The following is a 13,595-nucleotide window of genomic DNA, read 5'->3' as shown; positions in this document are numbered from 1 at the left end:
AGATTTGTATCTGTAAATTCCACTGCGTTGGTAAATAAATACACCCCCCTCAGAAGGTCAGTCCCTTGGCTTACTTTGAGATGAAGCCTCCTGATTCGCAGCTTTGCCGTGTATCCGTTCCCTCCAGGAAGAGGAGTTCAGGCTGCTGCAGGACGTCCACCAGGACAGACAGCTCAGCGTTCAACAGCGGCTTCAGACGCTGCTCTAGAGTCCCGATGATGTCCTGAACATGAATCAAATCTAGCTTTATTTAAAAAAATGGCATTAAAACATCACAACACACAATACGATATAAGATAGAGATAACATCAGTGTAGAGGAACAATGTTTACATCACAGGCACACAGAGAGATTGGACAGGGTTATAACCCCGCTGGGTCAAACACCAAACCCTCAACCAGAGAGAAGGGACAGGGTTATAACCCCGCTGGGTCAAACACCAAACCCTCAACCACAGAGAAGGGACAGGGTTATAACCCCGCTGGGTCAAACACCAAACCCTCAACCACAGAGACGGGACAGGGTTATAACCCCGCTGGGTCAAACACCAAACCCTCAAACACAGAGACGGGACAGGGTTATAACCCCGCTGGGTCAAACACCAAACCCTCAACCAGAGAGAAGGGACAGGGTTATAACCCCGCTGGGTCAAACACCAAACCCTCAACCAGAGAGACGGGACAGGGTTATAACCCCGCTGGGTCAAACACCAAACCCTCAACCAGAGAGAAGGGACAGGGTTATAACCCCGCTGGGTCAAACACCAAACCCTCAACCAGAGAGAAGGGACAGGGTTATAACCCCGCTGGGTCAAACACCAAACCCTCAACCAGAGAGAAGGGACAGGGTTATAACCCCGCTGGGTCAAACACCAAACCCTCAACCAGAGAGAAGGGACAGGGTTATAACCCCGCTGGGTCAAACACCAAACCCTCAACCAGAGAGACGGGACAGGGTTATAACCCCGCTGGGTCAAACACCAAACCCTCAACCAGAGAGACGGGACAGGGTTATAACCCCGCTGGGTCAAACACCAAACCCTCAAGAACAGTGAACAAACAGAGAGACGGAGGCCAAGGAATTTTCCCATTGCTCTTTCTGTTGTGGCTATGGTTGAATGAAGTGATGGATACAGGAGGGGAATGGGAGCAGGGTAGGTTATGGGTCCAACCTGCAGCTTCTCAATGACGTTCTTGTAGTCCCAGGGGTTGTTGGGGGCGGAGGGGCGGCTGGAGCGGGTGGAGCTCTTGTAGTTGGGGTTGGAGCGGGACAGAGAGTTGAAGGAACTGCTGCTCAGCATGGTGGTGATCTGAGACTCCAGGTCCAGGGGCAGGGAGATGGAGAGGTTCTTCGCTGCACACATAAGATTGGAGAAAGTCATCATTGAGTTCAAAAGGTACTCGCACTCAAACAATGTAGAACAATCTTAAGTTATATTTACAAACCTTTATTTAACTAGGCCAAGTCAGTTAAGAACAAATTCTTATTTACAATGACGCCCTAGGAACAGTGGGTTAACTGCCTTGTTCAGGGGCAGAATGACAGACTTTTACCTTGTCAGCTCAGGGATTCGATCTTGCAACCTTTCGGTTACTAGTCCAACGCTCTAACCACTAGGCTACCTGCCGCCCCCGACTTAATTTGACCTTGTGTGTCTAGGCCCTGTATGCCCCTGACTGTAGCCCACCTCTGGGCCCTGTATGCCCCTGACTGTAGCCCACCTCTGGGCCCTGTATGCCCCTGACTGTAGCCCACCTCTGGGCCCTGCAGTAGGTCCGTCTCACCTGTCATAGCCAGGGTACGGATGCAGGTCTCCACCAGGCCTCTGTGTTGCTGCTGCAGCCAGGGACAGTCCAGCAGACGCATGCTAGACTGGAGCAGCTGTGTCACCGTGGTGTGGTGGGTCTGGTTAAAGGCACAGAGGATATCAGAATCACACGATGAGAATTCATTACACATCATGACTGCACAAATACTGTAAGACAATACAAAGACAATACACAGGCTCTACAGTAAAGCCTCTGAGTAGGCCGCAGCAGTGAGCTGACCTGTAGAGATGTGCTGTTTTCAGAGAAGGGGGAGCTGAAGAAGGCATTGATGGTGTCAAACACCACGTTGATGATGTATTTCTCCAGGATAGGGTCAGTCAGACGCTTCTCTCTCTTGTTACACACCTAGAGAGATTAGAAAGGATAAGAACTCTAGATGATTACCCAAAGACCCAGGGGTCAGGTCAGGCAGTATGACCCTGTTAAAGCCCTCTGTTTCACGCAATCATGTGACATGCCTGGATTTGAATCTTTATTTAAAGCTTTTTCATCAAACTTGTCCCCTTATCTTTTTATGTCAGATGGTCCAGCACCATCCTCAGACAATCGCTTTCATGTTTGATGTAATTCTCATTTCTGGAAAAGGCGTAAAATACTGGATCAAATCTTGCTGTGTCACGTGATTGCGCAAAACACAGAGAGGATGAGACTTGTGGGTGAGACTTGTGGGTGAGAGTGGTCCCATTGATTGGGGAGTGAGACTTACCCTGGCCATGTCCACGACGAAATCCTCAAACAGTTTCCAGATATGGTTGCTGGTGTAGATCTCCTTCATCTCTACCTCTGTGTCTACGTAGCAGTGGTTCACAAAGTTCACATAGGCAACCTTCACCTGAGGAACACACACACGCACACACCTGGGTCACCCGTCTTTACATTTTGTAATGATAATGTTAACATTACCTTTGCAGGTGTATGTCCGCAGATCATTGCATGCTGCTATGGTTTTTTCTAAATGAGGATAATGTAGGGTACTAACTAACTAATTATATGCCTGTTCCATTTGAGACATACCTCTGTGATACAGTCCTCGTGTGTGACCACTCTCACCACGTCCTCTAGGGGCAGCAGCGAGGTACATTTGATCTCTGTGTATACGTTCTTGCCTTCAGCGCAGGCAGATAGCAGCTCCACTAGAGAGATGTGGTAGCGCAGGGGGCTGTGCTCCTGAACCCCCTCCCTGGACTCTGCCATCAGCTCCAGCATGGTGGAAAATGACGCCTTGTCATTATAAAACACCACCACATCCTCACCGGCGTTGGTTAGCTAGAGGGGAGACTAATAATTACATCCTTACCGATGTGATTACTGTGGCTGGATGTGGTTTATCTGTTATTTTAGCAGCGTTTCACACAAACTTTCGATTGTAAAACAGACTAGACAAGATAAACATGGACAAAACTTCAGCATTATTTACAACTTTTAGAGGTTGATTCCATACCAATTAAAAAGTCAGGGTTAACAAATGGGTTGTGGGGGAAGGTCCCTTACCTCAGTCATGATCATGTCCTGACACTTCTTCACATACTTCCCCTCGGCCTTGATGATGGTGTGCAGGAAGTTGAGGTACTGGACGTGGCGTCCGTGAGTGGCCAGGCAGTGGACGAAGTGCTGCAGCACGTTCTCACTGATCTCTGTACACAGTTGGTAGTTATTACTGAAGATGTGCTGAACCGTCTCAGCCTCCATGAGCTGGAGGGAGGGAGGGAGAGAGAGGGAAGGGGGAGAGAGAGGGAAGGGGGAGAGAGAAAGAGAGAGACGGGGGAGAGGGAGAGAGAGGGGGAAGAGAGAGAGAGAGAGAGAGAGAGAGAGGGGGGGAGGGAGAGAGAGCAAGGGAGAAAGAGCGAGCGAGAAAGTGAGAGGGGGGAAGGGAGAGAGAGGAAGGAAGGAAGGAAGGAAGGAAGGAAGGAAGGAAGGAAGGAAGGAAGGAAGGAAGGAAGGAAGGAAGGAAGGAAGGAAGGAAGGAAGGAAGGAAGGAAGGAAGGAAGGAAGGAAGGAAGGAAGGAAGGAAGGAAGGAGAGAGAGGGGAAGGAACAGAGAGAAAGAGAGAGAGGGGAAGGGACAGAGAGAAAGAGAAATGGGCAAGGGAGAGAGGGGGAAGGGAGAGAGAGAGAGCAAGAGAAGGGAGAGAGAGGGAGAGATGGGAAAAGAGAGAGAGAGAAAGAGAGAGAGAGAGAGAAAGGGAAGGGAGAGCGAGGGGAAGGAGAAAGGGGGAGAGAGCGAGCGAGAAAGTGAGAGAGGGGAAGGGTGAGGAAGGAAGGAAGGAAGGAAGTAAGGAACAGAGAGAAAGAGAGAGAGGGGAAGGGACAGAGAGAAAGAGGGGAAGGAACAGAGAGAAAGAGAGAGAGGGGAAGGGACAGAGAGAGAGAGAAATGAGCAAGGGAGAGAGAGAGAGAGAGAGAGAGAGAAAGGGAGAGCGAGGGGAAGGGAGAAAAAGGGAGAGAGGGAAAGGGGGAGAGATGGTTCATTATTACGTCTGATGAGAATACGATGGATTGAAGTAGAAAACAACATGGTGTGTGAATTCACTTACTCCTGGGTTCAGGAAGAGGCTGAGGTTCTTATGAAGCAGCACCTGGTTCTCCAGGTTCCCCATGCAGAACTTCTGCAGGAACAGGTGAGTGCACCTGATGATCCCTTGCATCTTGGTGTCATGCTGAAACCCAGGAAAGTGTGTGAGAGAGAGAGACAGAAGTAATGTTATTTAGGGTGGCTTTAAATTACAACACCGGGATGTTTTAGTAGATATGTTAGTATTGGACTATGTGTTTGGTTGTCAGTGTGGGGGTAAAGCACCGTTCACGTACAGCCCTCACCTGATCGTATGACACCTGCAGCAGGTCCAGCATCACTTTGTGGGCTCCCATGTTCTTCAGGAGTCTCTGCTGCTTCTTCCACACCCCCGTGCTGCACATCTTATTCAGACGCTCCATGATCTGGAGGAAACAGAATGTCTTCAGAAATACAGCACAACACTACTCCACGGGGACTATGGGACATGCTAACCTGGGTGAAGGAAAATGTGACAGTTCCAATGGAAAAGATACACACCTCTCTGACTTTCTGGTAGTTCTCATTGCTCTTATCCGACTGCTCTTTCTTCAGGGTCACATCCTCTAAGTCATTCTAAAAGGAAACCAGAAGTGCTGTTAGCATGGTGTTAGTTCCTACACTAAGTGCTGTTAACGCGGTGTTAGGTCCTACACTAAGTGCTGTTAGCGCGGTGTTAGTTCCTACACTAAGTGCTGTTAGCGCGGTGTTAGTTCCTACACTAAGTGCTGTTAGCGCGGTGTTAGTTCCTACACTAAGTGCTGTTAGCGCGGTGTTAGTTCCTACACTAAGTGCTGTTAGCGCGGTGTTAGTTCCTACACTAAGTGCTGTTAGCGCGGTGTTAGTTCCTACACTAAGTGCTGTTAGCACGGTGTTAGTTCCTACACTAAGCGCTGTTAGCACGGTGTTAGTTCCTACACTAAGCGCTGTTAGCACGGTGTTAGTTCCGACACTAAGTGCTGTTAGCGCGGTGTTAGTTCCTACACTAAGCGCTGTTAGCGCGGTGTTAGTTCCTACACTAAGCGCTGTTAGCACGGTGTTAGTTCCTATACTAAGCGCTGTTAGCACGGTGTTAGTTCCTATACTAAGCGCTGTTAGCGCGGTGTTAGTTCCTATACTAAGTGCTGTTAGCGCGGTGTTAGTTCCTACACTAAGTGCTGTTAGTTCCTACACTAAGTGCTGTTAGCACGGTGTTAGTTCCTACACTAAGTGCTGTTAGTTCCTACACTAAGTGCTGTTAGCACGGTGTTAGTTCCTACACTAAGTGCTGTTAGCACGGTGTTAGTTCCTACACTAAGCGCTGTTAGCACGGTGTTAGGTCCTACACTAAGCGCTGTTAGCACGGTGTTAGTTCCTACACTAAGCGCTGTTAGCACGGTGTTAGTTCCTATACTAAGTGCTGTTAGCGCGGTGTTAGTTCCTACACTAAGTGCTGTTAGCACGGTGTTAGTCCCTACACTAAGTGCTGTTAGCGCGGTGTTAGTTCCTACACTAAGTGCTGTTAGCATGGTGTTAGTCCCTACACTAAGTGCTGTTAGCGCGGTGTTAGGTCCTATACTAAGTGCTGTTAGCACGGTGTTAGTCCCTACACTAAGTGCTGTTAGCACGGTGTTAGGTCCTACACTAAGTGCTGTTGGCACGGTGTTAGGTCCTACACTAAGTGCTGTTAGCGCGGTGTTAGGTCCTACACTAAGTGCTGTTAGCACGGTGTTAGTCCCTACACTAAGTGCTGTTAGCATGGTGTTAGTTCCTACACTAAGTGCTGTTAGCATGGTGTTAGTCCCTACACTAAGTGCTGTTAGCACGGTGTTAGGTCCTACACTAAGTGCTGTTAGCACGGTGTTAGGTCCTACACTAAGTGCTGTTAGCACGGTGTTAGTTCCTACACTAAGTGCTGTTAGCGCGGTGTTAGGTCCTACACTAAGTGCTGTTAGCGCGGTGTTAGTTCCTACACTAAGTGCTGTTAGCGCGGTGTTAGTTCCTACACTAAGTGCTGTTAGCGCGGTGTTAGGTCCTACACTAAGTGCTGTTAGCATGGTGTTAGTTCCTACACTGGTAATAATAGAGTCTCTTCAATCTAAAGCCCTCACCTCTACATTTTCATTTTTGTTCCCCTCCCCTCCTCCAGAGCCGCTCTTCTTGTCCACCCAGAGCTCAGACTTCTCCACCATGGTGCGGAGAAGGTCAAGATCACTCTTTATCAGCTTGTAGTTATCAACATCCTGCCCCGAGATTAGCAACTGGACCTGAGGACAACATGGAGAGAATTTCAGAGAGACCAGGAAACAAAGATAGCTTAGAATATATAGATGCTGTATAAGAACGAGATGGCAATAGAGTACTTGCAGATACTGTACCGAGTTTATATTGGAGTGCAGGTCATTATTGTTTGTTTATTATTTGTTTGCCTTCAGTCATTTCATCATTTTGAATTGATCTCCTTACCTGTTTAAAGGTGTGCAGGACCTCCTGTCTCTGGCTGAAGTGCTTGAAGAGCAGCTGGAGGGCCCCAGACACCAGTGCAGGGTAATCATGCATGGTGAGGTGGATCAACACCCTCAAGAACATTCGACCTCCCTCATCATCCACCTCTAGTATGCTGTTCCCTTTCCTGACAGGAGGACACAGGTACAGGTTAGCATGCTGTTCCCCTTCCTGACAGGAGGACACAGGTACAGGTTAGTATGCTGTTCCCCTTCCTGACAGGAGGACACAGGTACAGGTTAGCATGCTGTTCCCCTTCCTGACAGGAGGACAAAGGAACAGGTTAGCATGCTGTTCCCCTTCCTGACAGGAGGACACAGTCACGGGTTAGTATGCTGTTCCCCTTCCTGACAGGAGGACACAGTCACGGGTTAGTATGCTGTTCCCCTTCCTGACAGGAGGACACAGGTACAGGTTAGTATGCTGTTCCCCTTCCTGACAGGAGGACACAGTCACGGGTTAGTATGCTGTTCCCCTTCCTGACAGGAGGACACAGTCACGGGTTAGTATGCTGTTCCCCTTCCTGACAGGAGGACACAGTCACGGGTTAGTATGCTGTTCCTCTTCCTGACAGGAGGACACAGTCACGGGTTAGTATGCTGTTCCCCTTCCTGACAGGAGGACACAGTCACGGGTTAGTATGCTGTTCCCCTTCCTGACAGGAGGACACAGTCACGGGTTAGTATGCTGTTCCCCTTCCTGACAGGAGGACACAGGTACAGGTTAGTATGCTGTTCCCCTTCCTGACAGGAGGACACAGGTACAGGTTAGTATGCTGTTCCCCTTCCTGACAGGAGGACACAGTCACGGGTTAGTATGCTGTTCCCCTTCCTGACAGGAGGACACAGTCACGGGTTAGTATGCTGTTCCTCTTCCTGACAGGAGGACACAGTCACGGGTTAGTATGCTGTTCCCCTTCCTGACAGGAGGACACAGTCACGGGTTAGTATGCTGTTCCCCTTCCTGACAGGAGGACACAGTCACGGGTTAGTATGCTGTTCCCTTCCTGACAGGAGGACACAGTCACGGGTTAGTATGCTGTTCCTCTGTGTCTCAGTTGGTAGAGCATGGCTCTTGCAATGCCAGGATTGTGGTTTCAATTCCCGAGACTGTCCATATGTAAAATGTATGCACGCATGAACGTAAGTCGCTTTGAATAAAAGCATCTGCTAAATGACTTATATTATTATAACAACAAGACATGTTCTGGAGAAGGACTTCAGTAGTGAACCTACCCCACACCAAACATGGCCTCTGCCTGATCTCCTATGTGCTGCAGGTTGATGGTGGCTGTTGAAAGACAGAGTTAAGAATGTGATTTATTGAGGTGGAGAGAAGCTGTTCAAAGAGGAATAATGTATAAGGCCTGGTTAGTAGAGAGCAATGGGTCCCTTAAAATAGCCACTGCACTACCTGCTTGCTCCATTGATGTTGTAGCATCGGCATCTGCCATGGGATAAACGTCAACAAACTCCTTCTTGAAGACAGACAGCAGGAAGGAGAGCCGGTAGTCCAGGCGGACATTCAGGATAAACTGAACATCAACAAGAGAAAGAAAGAACAGCGCTTAGCATTAAAAGGGATACATGAAGGGCTATGACTTGTTTTCCATTACAAGCATAAACACAACCCTATGAGAAGATGTCGTAGCTTCCAGTCGGTTTATCAAACCTGCAGGATTTCCAGTATTTTCAACTTGGTGTCCATGACGGTGATGTCCTGTTTGCCGATGCTGTCCTTGCTGCGGTTCGGTCCTTCTATAATGGAAACAGTCCTCCCTGGACCTCCAAACATGGACTGTTTGCTGTTCAGTACCATGGTGGACATCATCTGACCCACGCCATGGATGGAACGCTTCATGTTCTTTCCTAAAACACAGAATGGGAGATGTAAAGAAGCCTGAAACTACTCCATTATAATGGAGATGGTGAAAAGCATTGAGGAAACTACTCCATTATAACGGAGATGGTGAAAAGCATTGAGGAAACTACTCCATTATAACGGAGATGGTGAAAAGCATTGAGGAAACACTCCATTATAACGGAGATGGTGAAAAGCATTGAGGAAACTACTCCATTATAACAGAGATGGTGAAAAGCATTGAGGAAACTACTCCATTATAACGGAGATGGTGAAAAGCATTGAGGAAACCTGAATATGAACGGCAGTTGTACCGATTTGTTTTTCATAAAATGTGTGGTAATTCTCCCCTAATACTGTTGAATGCAGAGAAGAGGTGTTTCTTATCCTCTTACCACTGCCATCATCCTGGAGCACTGGGTGAAGTGAAGGGTTGGGAATACAGTCAATGATTCCCAGAAGAGTGCGTGTCAACCTCAGCAGCTCAAAGAAACTGTAGAAGCCGAAGTAGATGAGGTGTCTGGCCAGGCTCACCACCTGAGGGGACAGAACATTCTAGCAGTTATCATTCTAAAGTGGTAGAGAGCCAGAGAGTTCTTGTCCCATTCCCAAATATAGGTGTTTTTGAGGTATTCACAGTATTGTTAAATGGGAATAGGAATGAGGAGGGAATTGACACCTCATAGGTGAGTTTGTTCTTCTCCTCGTCAGCGAAAGGCAGGTCGTCATTGAGGACGTTGTTGAGGTACTCCTCCATGAACACCATGGTGTTGGCAAACTTGTTCTTCTTATTGTCCCGCAAGTCATCCATGTTGGAATCATAACTAAGCAAGGGAAGAGATAAAGAAATATAGAAACACACAGCCTTAGTTAACCTGTACCTCAATGTGCACAATGCAATGTTCTGGGAAAAATGCTTGAAGTCTTACTCTTTAATTGTGATGGAGGTTGGGATCTCTGTCCACAGACGTGCAAACTTGACAGGGGTCACCAGCTCCTGAGGGTCTCGGTCGACGTGAGTGTGCAGCATGAGTCTGCAGAAGGAGGCTCTGAGGTCAAAGGGCAGCGTCTCGTCCATCATACACAGGAAGATGAGCTCCACATCCAGCTGCTTAGAGATCTCACCTATGGCCAGGTACTGGCGGTCCAAACATATCCGCGCATACAGCTTCAGCTGGTACCTGCAGGGACAAAGGGGAAGGTTTGAGAATGAATCATACACAAGACTTCATCAAAGTTGGTCACTGGGTTGAAATACTTCAGATTAGTACAATTTCCTGTTTACATTACCTTTAGTAACAGTACATTCCCATATCTAGACATAATGGAAGGGATGCAACTTTCACTGTGGACAGGGGGGATATGACCCCCCCGCATTATGAAATTGTATTTTTGTCCTCCCCCCAGTTTTATCAATGCAGTGATACAAAACATGGCAACGGTGTGCTTTAGGACCATGCGGATGCCTCAGAGAGGTCAGATAGGCAAAGCTTCTGAAAGCTGGTGTATAGGACCAGCATGGGAGAGATGAACAGAGGCAGCTGCTGTCTGTTACGCTCTTTCAATGAGTTGTAAATGCAAGCAGAGCAGAAACTGGCTACTCTTTAGTTGACTGATCTAGCTGGCAAGGTAACTGCTGTTTGACAAGGGGAAAAAATTATTTATTCCCAGTGCTGAGCTAGTAGTGTAACTGACATGTTACGTTCACTAATGTTCCATTCCCTCTCGACTGAAGTGAATGAACTACTAGCAGCTAGTTAGCTTGCTAGTAGCTACCACAGCCAGTTGAGCTCTAGCTAGCCTCTATCTGTCAGGTAGCAGTATCTAACAGCTTGTGTGTGTATGGAAATGTTTTGTAGCCTTTGTTTTGTCCTATTTCAACAGAAGTAAATTTGATGATGTACCATTAGCTAGAGCTAGCCAAAAGTTGGCTAACGCTAGCTAGCTCACTAAGTTTAGCTAATATTTTTGTCTCAATCACACTAGACATGAATCAAACAATGAAACCAGAGGCCAAACGATTGAAAACCGATATTCTATTTGTTTTTTTCAGCGCAATGTGAGTTTTTATTAGTCAGTATCGCAATGTAACTTTATTGATCTGTCAGTTTCCCTAATTAATTCACTACGTTTCACACTGACAGCTCTACAGGCTTCACTGTCATGGTGCACAGTCAGTACACAACACTATGCTCATCATGTTTTAGCAGGATCAGATGGTGACAGGTGTCCCTACTGGGTCAGACAGCCAGGGAAGACCAGTCTACGGAACTCAGGTGAATTCTGCTGTATATTATAACAATCAGCGAATGGAAACAGAGTTCCATCTCGAGTTGATGGGTACAGTCTGGGATCAGGGAATAATGGTAATTTCAATTATTTAACCATTTTTATTCTTGGATAATATAATGTATAAATGTACACCAAGGTAATTCTTTGTCATGCCTCATCTGAGCAGGATCAGATGGTGACAGGGGGTCTCATCAGGGCCAGGCAGTTAGGGAAGACCAGTCTGTGACGGCGCTGAGGTGAACTTTTGCAGATACAGTTTATTGAAACTATTTTAAGGCAGTCTGACAAACCTCTAAAGTTGATTTCCAAACTGTATCAAGGGTTGAGAGGCTTTTCGCAGTGAGACAAAACATGTAAAACAAAAATGTGAGGAAGACCTGGGAGACACTACTGATGATGATGAATGGATACAGATGTGTTTGAATGCCTAGTCATGTTCATATCATCTCAGACATAAATTACTGCGGTTTAAGACCATCCAGAGAACATACTATATGCAAGTGTAAGTGAATATCATGCACTCAGAAATGTCATTCTGCTGGAAGTGTAAAACACAAAAGGGGACATATTTGCATATGTTATGGTCTTGTGAAGGCTGGCTGAATTCTGGCAAAGAGTATGTTCTTTTATCTCAGCATGTCTACAGATTCTCCCTTCACTCTGTTTTTCTTTGCTTGGAATGTTGATACTGTAGACTTATCAGAAGAAACTATGTAACCTAGAATTTATAGCAGCTAAGAAATGCATTGCCATTAATTGAAGGTTGGTTTTCCTCCCACAATGGATGGAAGAAATGTCAAGTTATGTATCACTAGATTTATTACAAGATTAAGGGTATACTGGGCAACTTTCATAAGGACTAAAACCCTTATATAGAATACTGTACGACAAAATAAGTCTGTATCGAAAACATGCCCATGTCAGAGGAGATACCTATTTAGGCAATCCCTAGCTGCTGGGCTGCTCAGTCCTGGCCCTGGGGATCTGCCGTACTGCTGGTTGTCACTCTGGCCTTGGCCTAACACATCTGAAAACAATAATGAATGTTTCACTAAGATCCTTAAGCTGAGTGGGGTGTGTTGGGTTGGGGTGCTACAGGGCTGTTGACCCCTAGTGGCAGGACAGGGTGACCCAGCTATAGTGTGCAAGAAGAGTTCTACAGTACTATTAGGCCTATGATATGAATTATATGCAGGATGTACTGTTTCTGTGTGTTGATGTGTAGGTGTATGAGTGTTTGTATTAAACTTTTGTTTCCTCAAACTTTCCTTTGAGCGGGTTGGCTGGGCGTTCTGGCTGAAATGTGATATTGTAACGATGTGCGCTGAGAATCGGGAAGCGAGTTCAGGGAGTGAGCGTTTTAATAAATAAAAGAAACAAACACGTAACACAAACACACAGACATGACCCAGGAACAGAAACAATGACGCCTGGGGAAGGAAGAAACCAAAGGGAGCGACATATATAGGGCAGGTAATCAAGGAGGTGATGGAGTCCAGGTGAGTGTCATTATGCGCGTAACGATGGCGACGGGTGTGCGTTATAACGAGCAGCCTGGTGACCTAGAGGCCGGAGAGGGAGCCCACGTGACAGATGCAGAGGATGTCTTAATAAAGACAACCAAAAGTTGTCTTTGTACTTTATTTGTAAGAGTTGTTCATTTGTTAGGCTATTGGTTAAAGGTGCAACACAATATTGATTATTGAATTATCATTGATCTAGTTCAGTCTTAGCAATCACTTCAACATATTTAATAACGATCTCTTACCCAGCTTGATGACTGTGGGCATTTTTGCTTACTTTTTGTTGTTCTAAATAGAGACAGCTTGAAGGGCCATATTAGACTGTGTAGAAATGCAGGAAATAAGCTTTAGATGCCACACAAAAATGTGAGGGCACCCCCCCCCCCCCACCCCCACACTTCTAAAACCAAAGTTGCACCCTTAAGGGTACTGATGTTAGATAAGTAGTCTCCTTCAGGATAAATAAAGGTTAAATAAAATAAAAAATACAAAATAAATAAATCCATCTACCTATAGTATCTGAGCACGTTCTCGTCATGAGCATTCCCCTGTCTGGCCTCCTGGGCTAGCTGTCTGATGCCCTTCTCTTGCTTCTCATTGGTCTTGTCAGTCCAGACCAGCCACACCTCATCATCGTCAGCATACTCTTCCATGCCCATGTATTCAGTGGCATGGGGCATCTCTTTGGGCACGCGCCGTCTGCATGGGAAAACACATTATATAATGAACACTCAACCCAGAAGAAAAAAAAACACATACACACACACACACACACACACACACACACACACAGAGAGAGAGAGGCCATTGCATGTGAACTGTATGTTTGTGTGTGTAGGAATATACACAGTAAAGAAGAGCACCACTTACTCAGTCTTGATGAGAATGTCTTGGTTCCTGGGATCCAGCACACACTTACAGATCAGCTCCTGAGTTACAGAAATGGCCACGTTGTTGGACACACACAGATCTGACAGGTAGTCCAGAAACCTGAGGGGAAACAGGCCAATGTTTAAGTTACACCACAAAGGTTTGGAATGAACAGAAATATTATTTT

At 46.6% G+C, this 13,595-nt stretch overlaps 1 protein-coding gene across 6 annotated transcripts in view; it reads right to left on the bottom strand.

Annotated features, from left to right (window-relative positions):
* LOC106566485 (inositol 1,4,5-trisphosphate receptor type 3) overlaps positions 1-13,595 on the bottom strand; it is a 52,330-nt gene that overhangs the window by 13,434 nt on the left and 25,301 nt on the right. For 4 of the 6 annotated variants that reach the window (XM_045692949.1, XM_045692945.1, XM_045692946.1 and 1 more), the window contains exons 17-36: positions 13,409-13,528; positions 13,049-13,237; positions 9,653-9,904; positions 9,403-9,547; positions 9,119-9,260; positions 8,535-8,731; positions 8,277-8,397; positions 8,099-8,153; positions 6,825-6,990; positions 6,470-6,625; positions 4,881-4,955; positions 4,637-4,765; positions 4,363-4,485; positions 3,321-3,521; positions 2,844-3,095; positions 2,536-2,661; positions 2,049-2,174; positions 1,785-1,905; positions 1,172-1,353; positions 75-223 (exon numbers count right to left, since the gene is read on the bottom strand). In XM_045692949.1, coding sequence (XP_045548905.1) covers positions 75-223; positions 1,172-1,353; positions 1,785-1,905; positions 2,049-2,174; positions 2,536-2,661; positions 2,844-3,095; positions 3,321-3,521; positions 4,363-4,485; positions 4,637-4,765; positions 4,881-4,955; positions 6,470-6,625; positions 6,825-6,990; positions 8,099-8,153; positions 8,277-8,397; positions 8,535-8,731; positions 9,119-9,260; positions 9,403-9,547; positions 9,653-9,904; positions 13,049-13,237; positions 13,409-13,528 — 3,027 coding nt within the window. The remainder of the gene's footprint in view (positions 1-74; positions 224-1,171; positions 1,354-1,784; positions 1,906-2,048; positions 2,175-2,535; positions 2,662-2,843; positions 3,096-3,320; positions 3,522-4,362; positions 4,486-4,636; positions 4,766-4,880; positions 4,956-6,469; positions 6,626-6,824; positions 6,991-8,098; positions 8,154-8,276; positions 8,398-8,534; positions 8,732-9,118; positions 9,261-9,402; positions 9,548-9,652; positions 9,905-13,048; positions 13,238-13,408; positions 13,529-13,595) is intronic. The other 2 variants (XM_045692948.1, XM_045692950.1) reach the window with 1 other exon arrangement.

Source organism: Salmo salar, chromosome ssa13 (genome assembly GCF_905237065.1).
Source record: "Salmo salar chromosome ssa13, Ssal_v3.1, whole genome shotgun sequence".
Lineage (NCBI taxonomy): Eukaryota > Metazoa > Chordata > Actinopteri > Salmoniformes > Salmonidae > Salmo > Salmo salar.
Note: the sequence above shows the minus strand (reverse complement) of the source record. Positions and strands in the feature narration are given on the sequence as shown.